Source organism: Monomorium pharaonis, chromosome 8, assembly GCF_013373865.1.
Source record: "Monomorium pharaonis isolate MP-MQ-018 chromosome 8, ASM1337386v2, whole genome shotgun sequence".
NCBI classification, from domain to species: domain Eukaryota; kingdom Metazoa; phylum Arthropoda; class Insecta; order Hymenoptera; family Formicidae; genus Monomorium; species Monomorium pharaonis.
Genome location: NC_050474.1, coordinates 13,244,923 through 13,260,926, shown reverse-complemented (window position 1 = coordinate 13,260,926; position 16,004 = coordinate 13,244,923). Strand labels below are relative to the sequence as shown.

Here is a 16,004-nt window from a genome sequence, read left to right as displayed (position 1 = left end):
AATTAAATTTACGTTGTCTCTCAACAAGCACGGTTATCCTACCATAATCGCATTTGGCATTGCTTAATCTCTGCAATCAGAAAAACTGTTACCCATCCAACTGTGGACCACCGTCGACGTTGCTTGATTTTGAAAACCGTATGCAACCTAACACTTCGTGATGATCCATGAACACTTGATGCTCATGAATACATATTTGTTATATATAAATCAGTGTTATATGTAGATCAGTTTTATAGATGTCAGATTGATGAAACTTGAAGTTAAATAATTTTTTTTTCCCCAAATAGGCTACTTCTCAATCATTATATTCTTTTACTTTAAAAAAATATATATTTATAAATAAATATAAATTTACAGTTTTTTTTACTGATTTTTACATATGCGAAATAATATATGTGGAATAATTTGTGGAATAATAAAATCATGTCTTTGCTCTGTTCTTCTGAAGCTAAAACTATATAATTATAAAATATTAATAGAGAATAATTTGTGGTTATTTTTTTGAAAATTTTTATAAAAAATAATATTTGTATAAAACAATAAAAAATTCTACAAATTTTTACTTTTAGTAAATATTTTTAGATATTCATAGAAATTTTTTTCCGCCAGGGTGTTATTCATAACATTAAATTAATAACAAAGTTAGTGTAACATTAATTAATTATATAAACGTAGCAACACAAAACACATGACAAATACATAATTAGTACGCGATATTCAACAGACAAAACAGATTCCTAGACCAGGAAGACAAGGAATCAAAATTATATTTAAAAAAAACGCGCGTAGTTATTTCGATTGATATATGTGTATAAATATAACATAAATATAAATATGTACGGGCAAAAAATAAAAATTGAATAACTTATATAGTAACATAATTTGTATTATAAACACATGAAAAATATTTTAATTTATATGTCTGTAAGTTATTTAGAAATTAGGTATTATTAAATATTTTAAGATTATGTTATAACGTTTAATAACATTTAGAACACATGTGCCTGATGTTTTTAGAATATTTTTATGATATTAGGACAGTAATATTAAGTAATATTTTTAAAATGTTTATCAAACTTTATGTTATAACATTTAATAGCGTTTAATAAATGTTTTTGAAACATTTTAATAATATTAAGACAGCAATATTAATAAATTACATTTCAAAAATATTTATGAAGCATTAAATTATAATGTTGAAGAAATTTCTCTAAAATTAACATTTTAAAAACGTTGATCAATGTTTCTTGCTTACTGGATAGACATTACACTGAAAGATTGTAATATTGCGTGGTAGTTGCAAAATGTTTTTTGTAAGATTGCAGCGAGTGAGTCCCAGATGCGTACAGTAACAAACGGACACAGTGCGAAACGGACACAGACCAAATGCGCACAGACCAAACGGACACAGTAACAAATGCGCACAGACCAAATGCGCACAGCGAAACGGACACAGTCGCAAACTCATGTGGTGCAGAGAATGCTTTGCACACACACACACACACACACACACACACACACACACACACACAGGGTGCAAGGGGGCTTTGCCTCCCCCCCTTCCGCACCCACCTCGTCGGTATGGGTGCCCTGAGAAGTTGCAACCCATGTGGTAAGTTTGTGCGCATTTGATCCGTGCGCATTTGGTCCGTGCGCATTTGGTCCGTGTGCATTTGGTCCGTGCACATTTGTTACTGTGTCCGTTTGGTCGGTGCGCATTTGGTCTGTGTCTGTTTCGCACTGTGTCCGTTTGTTACTGTGTCCGTTTCACTCAGCCTGCTGTGCGCGTTTATTACTGTGCGCATCTGGGACACTCCCGATTGCAGCAACGTTGAAATGTCTGTCTTTAAAAATATTGCATTGAAACGTTACAGAAATATTACAATGTGTGCTGTTATAAACATTATAATATATTACATTATAAGGTAAAAATTTAACACATTGTCATACACATAATATATATACTATAGCGCTTCCCGCGACTCGATCGCGCCCTCTCGAGCACCTTGACCGCGTACACAAAATGAAACGGCACGTTACTTAAGAGAACGGAATTTATTTTAAAACACACAAATGCTTGAGCTTGACAGCTCAAGAATCACCAAAACTTCAACTTCATTACAAAGCGAAGACTACGATTGTCAGCTGACATCGGCGATCGATATATTGATTTTTTCTAATATGAAGCTTGTATTCACAACGGAGCTCGCACGCAACAATATTGTAAGTTTGAAAAAAGGACCACTTTCGGTGCACAGGTAGCGAAAAAATTATTTTTGGTCGAAACAATCGGCAAAATTGCGTTCAGAAACATAATCTGATATATGAAGACACTCAAGTGAGGTTTTCAAACGCAGCTCTAATTTCTATTGACTTTGTAATATTGCGTACTTCGGCAGCTTTTAATCTGTACCAATATTTCGACTCAACAACATTAAATTCGTACCGTCGCTTCCCGCTTTCTTGCACAAGACTTCGTAATTAGAATGCTGTGCCAATTTTATAAATATATATAATTGTTGGGTATTTAATATTTCTATAATTATTCTGAATCATTTTGATGGAATATTATAATTGTACGGAATATTATAATTGTTCTGTAAAGTTTCTGTAATATTACATTGCAACTAATGTTACAACGTTTCTGCAATGTAACTATATGAGGCAACACTTGGCAACGTTTGCTCCATCAACCTTCTTTTCTTTGTCACATGTGAATGGGCTTTATTTTTATTTTTCATAACTAAGCAACAGTCTAAAGATGGCAATGCGCAGTATTTAAGATTTCATTCTCGTTGTCGTTAAACTTTCATGTTATATTTTATTCAATAATTCAACACCAACTGGAAAGTATCTTTGAAATTAAATAGCAATTTTTTAATAAAAATATACCAATCGATGAAAAATATATTTTTTATTCTTATTAATGTTTTAAATTTTTATTTTATATTTAAATTTAAAATGATAAACAATAAATAAGTTAATCGACTTTCTGACAAATTAGTTTATTAAATAAACGACGTTTGACAGAGTTGGAAAAGTTACTTTTTAAAAGTAACGCGTTGCGTTACCATTACCGTTATCTTCGGTAAAAAGTTACCGTTACCGTTACTGATTGTAAAAAGTACTTTTTAAAAGTACGCGTTACCGTTACTTAAAAGTAACGTTGAAAATATTACTTTTCGTTACTTTTTCTTTAATTCTAAGATATAGAATTAAAGGATGCTTTGAGAAAGAATGTAAATTGAAGATAAAGTAGGGAGATATTTATCTCTAAATATTTTCAGAGTGGGTAATAATTAGTTAAAAAGTTGAAAATTACTTATAAAGTTAAAAAATTAACTTTTATTTAATTTAGTATAACTTTTAATTTAATTTAGTTAATTTTAAGTGATTTAATTTTTAACTTTAACGAATTATTTTTGAAACATAAACTTATTAACTTGAAACATTAACTTATAACTTATTAACTTGTTTTTAAATTAAAAATTTTATCTGGGCGAAAGAAAAAAATTATAAAATAAAAATACATTCCTGCATAAAAACATTTTTTTGTTATCATATAACACAGGCACACAAAAAGTAAAAAGTCATCTAAACAAAATACTCCACTAGGGAATTTTTTATGTATTTTGGCGTGTTGAACACGAATCCAGAATAGCTCCATCTTTTTTTTAAAACGAAAAAATGACTTTAAAAACCTTGAAGATCATAATTTTACTGCACGCGGAAAATGGTAAATAATGGACAATTCTGACACCGGATTTATGTTTAGTGGCTCAAAATACATAAAGTGGAGTATTCTGTTCAGACAACTTTTTAATTTTTGTGTGCTTGTGTAATTGATATTATAACTTAATTTACAATTAAAATATTAAATATATTTGATGATCGATATTGGTAATAATATTGGTAATTTTATTTTAATAAATTATATGGCGTTTTAATTAAATACAAATAAAGCTCAAAATTAACTTTTACTTTAACTTGAGTTGAATTAATCTTAACTTTAACCGAGTTAGTTTTTTATTTATGTAACTTTTAACTTAACTGAATTAATTTTATAATCCATTAACTTTAATTTAATTTAGTAAAAAATATATTAACTTACCCAACCTTGAATATTTTTATTAATATTTAATAATTAATTAATTCTTTTGCAGTTTTTCGTGCCAAATAGCATAAACTATCGACTACTTTATAGATGATGGTCCACAGTTTCCACTGTTTCTAATGACATACTATAAATATACGAATCAAAACAAAGCATTTTACCGGGTTTTACCCGGTTAAAAAATGTACCCCATTCGTTTTTAAACGTGTTGCATTGAATTGAAATCAATATTGTACTATATGAATTTCTTCGTTTTTTTACAAGGACAATGGTGTAATCCGTAATAGTATTAATTATTATTAAACACGTAAAACATTAACTTAAACAAAATAAGGTTCAAAAAAATCGCAAAAATGACTTTTTTTTTAATTTATCGTATTTTTGTCAATTTTTAACGAGTTTTAAAAAACTGGACAGTTTTGGAAAGGTAAAAGATAGATTTAGAACCGATATTTTAGGTATAGTTTAGAAAGTAATTATTATGACAAATGAAAGTTGGAAAAAACGATAGTTGATAAAAAATAAAAAAATAGACAATAAATTTTTTTCATTTTGATAAAAAATTAAATGTTTTTTTTTAATATAGAATATATTTTTAAAGTAAAAAAAATTATTAAAATATTTTCATGGTTACAAATGACACTCGCCACACTGTAGTGTCTTGTGATTTTTACACACAGAAATGTTGTACCAGCCTTTCTATAGCGAGTGCTCATTTGAACGAAATTTGAACATATAAGGTCTAAGCGGCGATTTTTTGTAAAAGTAATTGTAATAGCGGTATCTCAGATCTCACGACTTTTTTGATCGGTGACAAAGACACGAAGCCGCCGAAATCGCGGTTTGCCTTTTGAAATAGGCAAACACGAAAAAACATTGTTTCATACAGAAAAAGTTTTATTGCAAAAATGATTATAGTAAATAGTGAACGCGGACAAAATAAGGAATTATGAAAACTTTACAGGCAGTTAAAAATAAAAACGTGATATAATATCCACAATATTGTTATGTCGATTAGTACACTGAAAAAAAAAGTAATATATTCAATAAGATATGTTATTGCGGCCTCCCAATTACAGATATACTCAATACAATAATATATGCTATTGCAGTATCAACATCGTACTTGCATTAATAGCAAATATTATTGTATCGAGTATTTTATGTAGTTGGCAGCCCACAATCACATATGTTATTGGCTATATTACTTTTTCTTTCTGTGTATACGCACATAAATTACAATAAATATCGATTATCTTTGAAAATAATTACAAAAACACATTATTTTGTAATTATTGGAGAAATTATAGCTATTGATCATCTTCTCTGTATGGTTATTATACTCTAATTTACCCTTAAAAAGCTTATTAATTTACTCTAAGAAATCTCATTAGACACACTCGACTATGCGGCTTAATAAATTGCAAAGAAACTTTGTCCTTAGACAGATCCTGTCCTTAGACACACCCAGTAACCGACACGGCTCAATAAACTCTTATAACATAAATTTTTACCGTTTAATACACCTGGCAGACTTACCCTGACAGGCCATCTTGACAACAATTGGACAGTATAAATAAGTACTAGATGCATACCAGACAAATTTTTGACCAAATAGGCATAACTAAATAGATTTTGTACATGTAAACGTTTAGATATAATTTGGAATTAGTATAAAACGTTTAGTAGTCCATCTAGATTTTGTCAAAGTTGTCGCAAAAATACTGCGTCGAGATTATGGCCAAATCTAGTCCAGATTATTTGGATAGAATCCATCCAGATTTAGTCCAAGATTTATAAAAAAAATTGGTGTCTACTCTTTATTATAAATTTTTGAAAACTAGTCAAAATATTTAACAATTTAAGGCAGCAATTTACCTAAATTATATTTAAGATTTGTTTAACCCTGATGGGTCAACTTGATAAAAGTTAGACAATACGGACAAATGCTAGATGTATATTTTGATCGAATAGACATAACTAGACAGATTTTGTACTAAATATCCAGATACAGTCCGGAATTAACCCAGATAGCACAGTGTCTTCTTAAAGAATTTATAAAATAGTCTTCCTTTCTGAACAGTAATTCCTGAGGAATTCATAGAAGAATACTTTAAGAATAACGCAGGAAGTTACATGTACCATGATTCGAATTCCTTAGAACTTCTTAAAGTATTCATTAGAATTTCTCCAAGTAGACATCTCAAACGAAATTTAAAAAAATTTTTTCAAGATTTCTGTTAAATGTTCCGATTTTTATAATTGGAACGTTTTTCAGAAAAATTTAAAAAATGAAAAATTCTGATTAATTAAAAAAATTTTTTAATATTTCTACTAAGCATTTTTAAAAGTTTCTGAATATTGCAAAAAAACTTGAACAACAAATAAAAAAGTCTAATTATTTCTACGGTAATTTTGTAAGAGTAAGAAGACTATATCATGTTTCATCGAAATCACAGTCGTACTTGTTAAAGCATGTTTAATTTCTGTACTTGAAAAAACGGTTACCCATCCAAGTGTCAACCATCGCTGATGTTGCTTGACTTCGAAGATGTACGCATCTTAACGCTTTGTGATGATCCATGAACACTTCTTGTTTATGCATATATATTTGTTATAAATTATCACAATAGATGTTATCAGAAGGATGAAACATATGTATAGTTAGCACAAACGAGGATGAATGTTGCATCATGCACATCATGCGTGAAACGGAACGCGACACTCTGTCGTTGCAGATCAACACGCTCTTAAATTGTATATTAATTGGTTTGTTAATTATATATAGCATATTTCGTGTATAAAAGTATAAATTAGCATTTATTAAGCGATATATAATTGTAAAAATGTAATTGAGATTATCCAAACTCGAGTAATTTCTGATAAATACTCAAAGTATTCCAAATAATAAATCGCGAGGTATTCATTGCAATGAACTCTTAAGGAATACTTCAATGTGAACTAATTGTGGCTAATTTCTCAAGAATTTTTTATGTATTCATTTTTCTGCAAGTTTAAAATGATTTCTTTATGAATTTCTGTTTATCTCTGTGCTATCTGGGAATATAAAATGTCTAGTATAGTTAGTGCGCGGCGCCGTCGATGGGCCAGTAGGCGACTCAACTCTCTCAAGAGTAAAGTGCAGCCGACGCGCTACATAAAGACCACTCGCAGCACGATTAAGGCAAGTAATAATCAGCTTCCTTTGCTACGAGAGGACGATGTGGAAAAGAACTGCCACATAATGCTTTTATGATTTACTTATTTTAATTGAGTGAACGATTTGCTACAAGAAAAGTGAAACGTTCACATTTTTGTTTACTAGATTCGCTATCCTGGAATAAATTAGACAAGTCTTAGACTAATTAAACAGCATTTTTCGATAGTGTAGACAATATTTAAGCAATATATAGACAGATATTTGACTAAAACAGGTCTAAAAATGAAACAAATGGACGTTCTGACGTCCAAAACGCATTTAAAACGAGTCTAATATAAGTCTAATTTGTGTCTATAGTTAGTCAAGTTGGTTCACCAGGATAACCACGGCCTAACCACCACCACATGGCACACTTACGAGCTGACGCCATATTGAATTTTGGCTATGTAGTTTCTGATTTTAGAACGGTCATCAATGCTGTGTATTAGACAAAATTTTCCCATAAGAGTTTATTAAGCCCGCTCATTGTTTATCAAATATAAAAACAAGAACAAGTAATGCTTACAAGCGTTATTAACATAAAAAAAACAGCTAAAATGTGATACCATTATATGATGTGATCAGATGTGATGCAAAACAATAAATTTGAATCTTTTTTTTTTAGTTTTCAAACTATACGATAAGGATAGGTAGCAGCTTCAATATTGTTTATCCTTCCCTCGTGTTCGACTGTCAACGAGTATTTTAGTATTTAGTAATACCTATATGTATTTCAGTGTTAACAGTGGTTATTTTGAGCGGTATTTAACATGATATATAAAACGTTGATCAGAAGATTTAGTAGCTGAACTGTTGCTGTTGTAAGAAACTGCAAAAATAGAAAATTTTTAGTGTTAAGAAAAAAAAACAAAATCTCGTTCGTTAAATCATTTAATATCTATCGCCGTTTTAGTGGTCCCTTCGTCCTACTCCTCCAATCCATACCTCCCCACTTATATTTTGTCCTGATATTTTTACATCCATAAATATTACACTCTTCCCACTTTGTCTTATTTATGTGCATTTTGAACTGAATCTTTTAGTGGACAGAGAATAAATTTTGCGCTTTTAGTGAAGTTCATTTTATACGTGTTTGTAAAGTTGGCACGATATTATATCAATTTTTATAAAACACTGACAACTTTATTACTATTTTTGACAGTTCTATAGTGCCAGATAAAAAAAATGTTTCACAATTTTAATATAAGAAAATTGAAAAAGTCCTAAGTCACATTTCAGCACGATACATTCTTTTCTAAAATAAAAAGAGATATTGAAAATTATTTGTTAACAATTGTTTTATTTCAAGCTAATTTCATAATTGTATAAAATTTTAGGACAAAATTTTAATAATTAATAGTTTTATGTTAAAGTTTTAAATAGTCATAGTAGCACATTTCGCAGGAAAGTGTTGTGCTAACAATTTGCAGCACTATTGACGATAGTTCTGCATTATTCAGCTTGAGTTTTTTGTAATTTGCCTTACAAAAATTATTGTTTATGAAATTAATAAAAAGCATTATAAATAGTATTATGCTGTATTTTTATTCAAAAAAATTTATTTTTTTTAGATGAATTTCATTATTTCTCTAAACAATTATAAATATTATTGGGAGGGGATGCAGAGAGATAGGTGCACCCTTTTCCTTATTCAAGTGTATATCTATATATATCTATATGTATTTGTGCATATGTGTAATACGTATGCGTGTGTACACTTATATATTTCTCAATTTTTTTATTAATAACTTTAATAAAGAACGAGTGACAGCTAAAACTTTTTGAGCCTTAGTTAAAGTCAGAACTTTGACAACATACATCAAAGTCATAGGAACTGACTCTTTCTTATCGATATACTTACCTTTAGAAAAAAAAAAATAAATATAATATATATAAAACTGAAAAAAAACAAAGTGCAAAGGCTGCTTCTTTTTTTGTATATATTTTGGGGTAAATATTTTATATTTAAAAATTTTAATTTTTAGCAGCTAATTTCGGAGATAAAGAAACTGATAAATTTGTAAAACATTGGTTTTAAATTGTGCATACTTGTGGATAACACAATATATTTCAAATTTTGTAAAATTTTTTCTTGTATTTAAAATGTTATTTAAAAATATGCAATTTTAACATAGAATTTGTGAATTAGCGTTTTAAAAACTACGTATGTATAGATGCAGGATGAAAGTTTATATGATGATTATTAAAATATGAAGAATTATTCTATTACATTGATTTTTTTTATTTATTATATTTAACATCAAATTCGGCAACTTCGGAATTATTAATCGACGATATATGAAATAAAACTCATACAATTTTTTATGAATTGTGCTATATTGAATTCATTATTTTGAAATTCTATATTTTTAAAATATTAAATTCATATTAAATAACTTTGTAAATCTTTATAAATTATACTATATAAATTGTCATCTAAATCATTCTGTATATATGTATACTATTTTTGCATTTTGTGCCACACTTAAAGAGTGAGGACCACAATAATGTTGAATTTCTCTTGTGACTATTGGTTTTATTTATCTCGATAATGTCTTTTACAGCAGGTAAACGAAAATTTGACGGGGGTCACCAGAACCAGGGGGAATCTAAGCGTCGCTTCCAGAGCAATTGGGGAAACCAGCCCCTCGCCCAACAACCATTGGGCAATGCATATGGATTGGCGAGTGTAAATGGTGGCAGCGGTGGTGGTGGCGGTGACATAGCTTTCGGAAGTAGAGCCGGCACACTCGGTGGTGTTTCCGGTGACGATCACGAATGGTATCAAGACTCTTACCAGTCGTGGAGCTAACTTCTGCAATCTTGTGAGTGATAAAAAAAAGATACGCACGAACAAATATACGATAAACGAGGAATAGAAAATATATAAAATAAGGAGAGAAAAGATCAGATTGACAAAAAATGGAGCAAGAAAGAAGATAGAGAGAGAGAGAGAGAGAGAGAGAGAGAGAGAGAGAGAGAGAGAGAGAGAGAGAGAGAGGAAACTTAATACGAAAGAACAGAGATCATTTATTTGTATTATTATCGCTCTTAATCGAATTGAAGTAATTGTAAATGTTTTTTCATATTAACGATATGCAGCAACAACTGTGTTCTGCGCCACCACCATCGCCCGCTGTTGTTGTGATTATGTACAGTGATGTGCCACTGAGACTAATTATACCGAAGTGTGACCACCCACCCACCCCGTACTATCATATATTATTATTATGATAATACTAATCTAAGTACCACTACTGCATTGTCACATTGTTTACTGCCAAGTGATGAAGATCAGCGATGTTGACATAAGGATTGTGATGGCTTGTATTAGTTAAGAGAGACTCATGGAAGCCTGCGGTTTTTATTACGCGATGATTAGATGTTTTGAATCTATATGACGAAGCATGTATGTTAGATAGGTCAAAGGAACGAAGTAAAGCGCGAAAAGAAAAACGAAAAACTTATAAATGAAAGATAGAAATCGAAATGGAAGTCCAACTTTGGGAAAGCAGGAAACGTAGCTAGACGAGTAAAAGCATAGGGCGAGAATGCGATATTTAGTGAGTATGAAAGAGAGAGAAAAATTGTCCTTAAACGGAATGTGTCTGTGTGTATTTGTGCGAGGAACGCGTTACGCGCGTCGCAAGACCTTCTATTGTTGGTCTATAAACGTGTACAGTCAGTGAAACTATTATTATTAAGAGTCACACAGGCAAGGTTTTGCGGATGTTAGCGAGTATGAAAAACGTTACAACGGCTCTGCGAATGTCTCCCACATTAGGTTTTGCTTATCGGTCACGCGAGGATTTTATTGGGTAAGAAAAGGAGAGAAAATGAAAAAAAAGAGTATTGCTCACAATCGAGAGGAAACCCACTTGTACAGTAAATTTTTCAATGACAGTATCCAAGTAGCAAGGCAAACTCGGATCCAAATTATAATATATTTATTTGTTAATGTGTTTCTTTTTTTTATTGAAAAATTAAAAAATTGATCGTTGAAAGCAAATATTTAAAGTGAGTCTATTCCCTTTGAAAGGGAAACGAAAAAAGAGTGTATTGTTTTTTCTAAATTTTATGTAAAAAGTAAATTTGTTTCTTGTATTTTTTTTTAAGAAAAAGAGAAGTTTTTAAAGATGATTGACTACAAATTTGATAATGATAGTCACAGATTGAGGTAGGATGTAAAATGTAATGTTTACAAAATGCATGAACACATACAGCACACATTTTGAGTGTTGACTTGTTGTTATTGTTAGTCTGTTAGTTAATTAGTAAGAGTTGTAAGTGCGGGCTGTAGTTGGTCCCTGTCCCTGGAGCCCAGACACCCCCTGTTCTGGATGATTATTTAAAAAAGAGAAGGAAAAAAAGGAAAACAACAGATCATTTGTATTTTACACGCACCCCCGGAATATGAAAACAAACATGACGTAAAGACAAAAGAAAAGAAAACTAAAAAAGATATAATGGAATAGCATATTAAACTTCTGTTTGTTGTAACACACCAAATGAGACGATACAACACTGCATACAAACATACTAAACGTGTGTGTGCACCTATACTTATCCATCTACACACACACACACACACAGATAGAGGGGAGTATGTGCGCATATGGGCGCGCGCGCACACACATACACATTTATATATCAATTTGTGTGTGTGTGTGCGTGTGCGCGCGCGCGCACGCGCGTGTGTGTGAGACAAGATATCAAGTATAATTTGATACCGAACAATTATGCCACAAAAATGATTAACTTGAGTATACAAAGATTGCATCTCATCGCAATATAGTATTACTAATGATTTTTTTACCTCTCCTTTCACACACACACACACACACACACGCACACGCACGCGTGTATACTCAATAAGAAAAAAAAATGCGAAATGATTGACGCACCAATGGACGAAATGGTTGGATAATAATGATAGATTGTTCGCCCGACCTCATTTTACGAGCATTTTGTTAATTTTTATTCATATTTTACTTAAGTCTAATTCTTCTTTGTCATCGATACTGTTTTGTTGGTAGCGATGAATTTAACCGCATCTAGTAATAATGATTAGACAAGAAAATTTCCTCCGTTCTTATATACACGTTTTGTCTCAGTAATTGCGATCATTGTTTATACAAAAAAGATAGAAAAAAGGAAGGAGGAAAAAAAGAAAATTTAAAAGCGAATTACATCGCGGTTTATGTTTAGCTATTTCATTTCGTTTTAGTCCTCTCGTGCTCCCTCCTCCCTTTTTTACCGTCCCCAATTGTTCGTCTACCACATATTTTATATATACCTACCTACTCTACTTACTTACACATCCTATTTATAAAAGCATAATATCGAGGATATAATAATATTAATATTAACAATATGATAAGGATGATATTGCTAATCATAATTGAGTGGGTTTTTGTGAACACATGATAATATTCCAGTATAAAAGAAGAAAAATTCTGTTTTTTCCGTGCAAAAATGTAATTAATAAAAAGGGATTAATAGGAATACGATAGAAAAGAATAAAGACAAAAAAGATAATGAAAAAGAAGCAAGAGAATATGTTATATGTTACACATGTATACACACACACACGTACATAAATGCAGAGATACGATTAAAGAGAGAGTTCGGCTTGCGGGGGCAAGGAAGCATAACTTGGCTAAAGCGGAAACAGTTCACGGTGACGAGATTCTTAGACTGATCTAGGTACTAGCGTTTATCGATAATACCACCGACTCCGCCTCTGTTGAAAAGGCGCCCCAAGAGTATCACTATCATAATTCCTTTCCCGTTTTTTTTATCCTCGCCGTTTCGCCCCGTGCCCTCTTCCCATTTTTCGTCTTCATGCTTTGTCTTTTTCAAACTTCTCATGCTCTTTGTCTCTCCCGTATTCTTTATTTCCCTCTTCTTCTTTTGTATTCTGATAATCGATGTGGCAGCTGGGGTGCCTGGGGTGGTTATTGGTTGCATTTTAGAATAATGCACCATACACACTGTGGCTGGCGATGCCGTAGCCGCGTTCGCGCGTACTCATGCGCGCCTTTCTTTTTTTTGCCCGGCCAACGCCCCGGTTAAAGTAATGACAATGATAATAATAATAATAATTCACAGCATACATTGTGTCCTTTTTTGGGGAGAGAGGGATTGTTCACATCATACGGGGCGATTATATCGCGATTGGCCACCTCTCACGTGTCAGGCGGATATTGTGTGATCCATGGGCTAACATGGCGAACGTTAGTTCAAAGTGGCCCACGAACCACGTGTTTTTTTAATTATATATATAAATATATATTATATTCCTACGAATATGCATTTTTGTGACGTGATGTTATTTAGCACTAATTAACGAGAAAGAAGGAAATCATATAATTAATGAAAGATTAAAGATGAATAAGAAAAATCACCGCCTCCAAATCCCCGAAAAGGAAAAGAAACATATGCATATGTTATATCTTTTTTGCGCTACATGTCAGCTCCGCAGCTGTAAAGCAGATGTGCAAAATTTATCGTCAAATTTTTTGCCGTTAATTGTATTTTGCGTTTTCTCTCAGATTATTTAATTATTCACCTTTTCTACCAATTGCTTTACTTTTTCCTGCAATTTTTATTTCTTCAGGTTGCCTCTAATTTTAATAGTGTGAAACGTAGTTAAATATAATGATTAATAATGAATTTAAAAACGAATGTTATAACATGGTTCCTTTTTTCGGGCTAGGAGCTTGATTTAAAGTGTCAAAGATTTTGTGTATGACCAGATGTATTCTACATGTCTCAATAAACAGTTGTATGTGAATTACCTTTCTTAAATATGCTCTAGAATTTATTTCGTAATCCTTTTATATAGTTTTAGATAGAATCGCAAAATTCTTTTACAGAATATGAGTACGCATCAAAATCTAGAGGAATACGGTCGATTTAATATAAAAAACAAAGAATTTTTATTTTTGGTACGTAGAGCTGTCACTTGATGACAATATTTGCTTAGTATAAAAAACCTACAATATATATGTACAAAATAAAACCGTATTCCTCTAGGGATAACATATGAACAACATCATGCAATTCAGACTAAGATTAAAAGTCTAGAAAAAAAGATTAGTTTTATGAACTTTTTATTACTGCAAATAGAGATATAGGTTAGAAAAAGAGCAGTCTAAAACTCAAAACGAGTGTATGAACTTGGCACCCCTTTTCTTGAAAATCACAATTCCGAAAGTTGTTCCAGGTAGTTCTAACCTTGTTCCACATTGTTCCGAAGTGACAAAATTTTATCACAAACGGTTCTCTATAAAATAAAAAAAGCGATTTTTTTTAGCTGGCACCGCTTTTTTCAAGAATCAAAAAATTTGTTATCGTTATTGATTGTTCTAGTTGTTCCAAACATTGTTCCAAAAGAAAAACTTCGTAAGATCCCTTACGGAAAAAACACTTTAATTTTGAGAGTTTACACTCAAAATTGAGTGTTAATACTCGATTTTGGGAGTTTACTCCCAAATTTAGGTGTATACGCTCAAATCTTGAGTATTTAAACTAAAGATTGAGTGTTAATACTCGAACATTGAGTGTGTATACTCAATGATTGAGTGTTTATACCTAAGTTTGGATTTAAATATTGAATATTTGAAAGTATACTCTCAACATTTGGATATGTCACTCAATAAATGAGTGTATACTTTCAACATAAAGTGTGAACACTGAAACGTTGGGGATGTACACTCAACATCTATCGGTTGAAGGTATACACTTAATATTGAATGTGCACTCTCAAACATTGGATTAGAAAATGTTAAATAAAAACAAAAGCAAGAAAAGCAAGTTCAACCGAGATTAAAATTAATCTGCATTGGTAGAAACGGACATAAAACGAATATCTAAAATAAACATTCAACTATAGAGTGTTCGGTTGGCTTTGAGTATTAATTTAAGTATTACTTTCAACTTGGATGTTGGCCATCTAATCGAGTGTTAATTTCAGTGTTATTCTTAAATTTAGGATTAACATTAAAATTAACACTCAATTAGATGGCGAACATTTAAGTTGAGAGTATATAATAACACACTAATTAAAAGTAAATTAAAGAGCGAACACTTAAGTTGAGTGTTTACACTGAATTGAGTGTTTACCCCTTGTCCCAAATTATACTCAACTTGAGTATTTTTTTAAGTGTTATTTTTAATGTTTTTTCCGTAAGGGATAAACAAGAAGCTAAAAAATAAGAAAAGTTATTTTTCAGCTGGTACCCGTTTTTAAAAAAATTATACAATTCACTATTGCTATAGATTGTTCTAGTTGTTCCAAACGTAGTTTCAAAGTATAGAGTCTCTAAAAAAAGAATTTCATAAAATATAGCAAAAAATAACACCAACTTCCAATTAAGAAAAAAGTTGTTAAAAAAATTATTTTCATAAATCTTGTATTTATTCAAATTGAATGTAACGACTTCAGAACGATATTAACAATACAATTTTTCAATAAAAATTATTAAAGTTGACTATAAAAGAGGAAGGGATAATACGCGCTGTAATTGGCTAAAACCGCCTGTGACGTCATTATTCGATAATTTTAAACTATTGCTACGGTATTTTATATTTGCCCGATTATTTTGTTGCAATGTCATAACCTCTAATACACTCTTGTCATCTTGTTAATGTACACTTTTCGGTAGAGCTGAAGGTGAATACTAC

General features: G+C 31.0%; 1 protein-coding gene across 17 annotated transcripts in view; it reads left to right on the top strand.

Moving 5' to 3' along the window:
• The window catches only part of LOC105832312 (heterogeneous nuclear ribonucleoprotein R), a 113,478-nt gene extending 99,352 nt beyond the window's left edge, over positions 1-14,126 (top strand). For 6 of the 17 annotated variants that reach the window (XM_036290678.1, XM_036290677.1, XM_036290684.1 and 3 more), the window contains one exon: positions 9,881-14,126. In XM_036290678.1, coding sequence (XP_036146571.1) covers positions 9,881-10,128 — 248 coding nt within the window. In that variant the 3' untranslated portion in view covers positions 10,129-14,126. The remainder of the gene's footprint in view (positions 1-9,880) is intronic. The other 11 variants (XM_036290667.1, XM_036290666.1, XM_036290668.1 and 8 more) reach the window with 4 other exon arrangements.
• Positions 14,127-16,004: the final 1,878 nt, after the last annotated feature.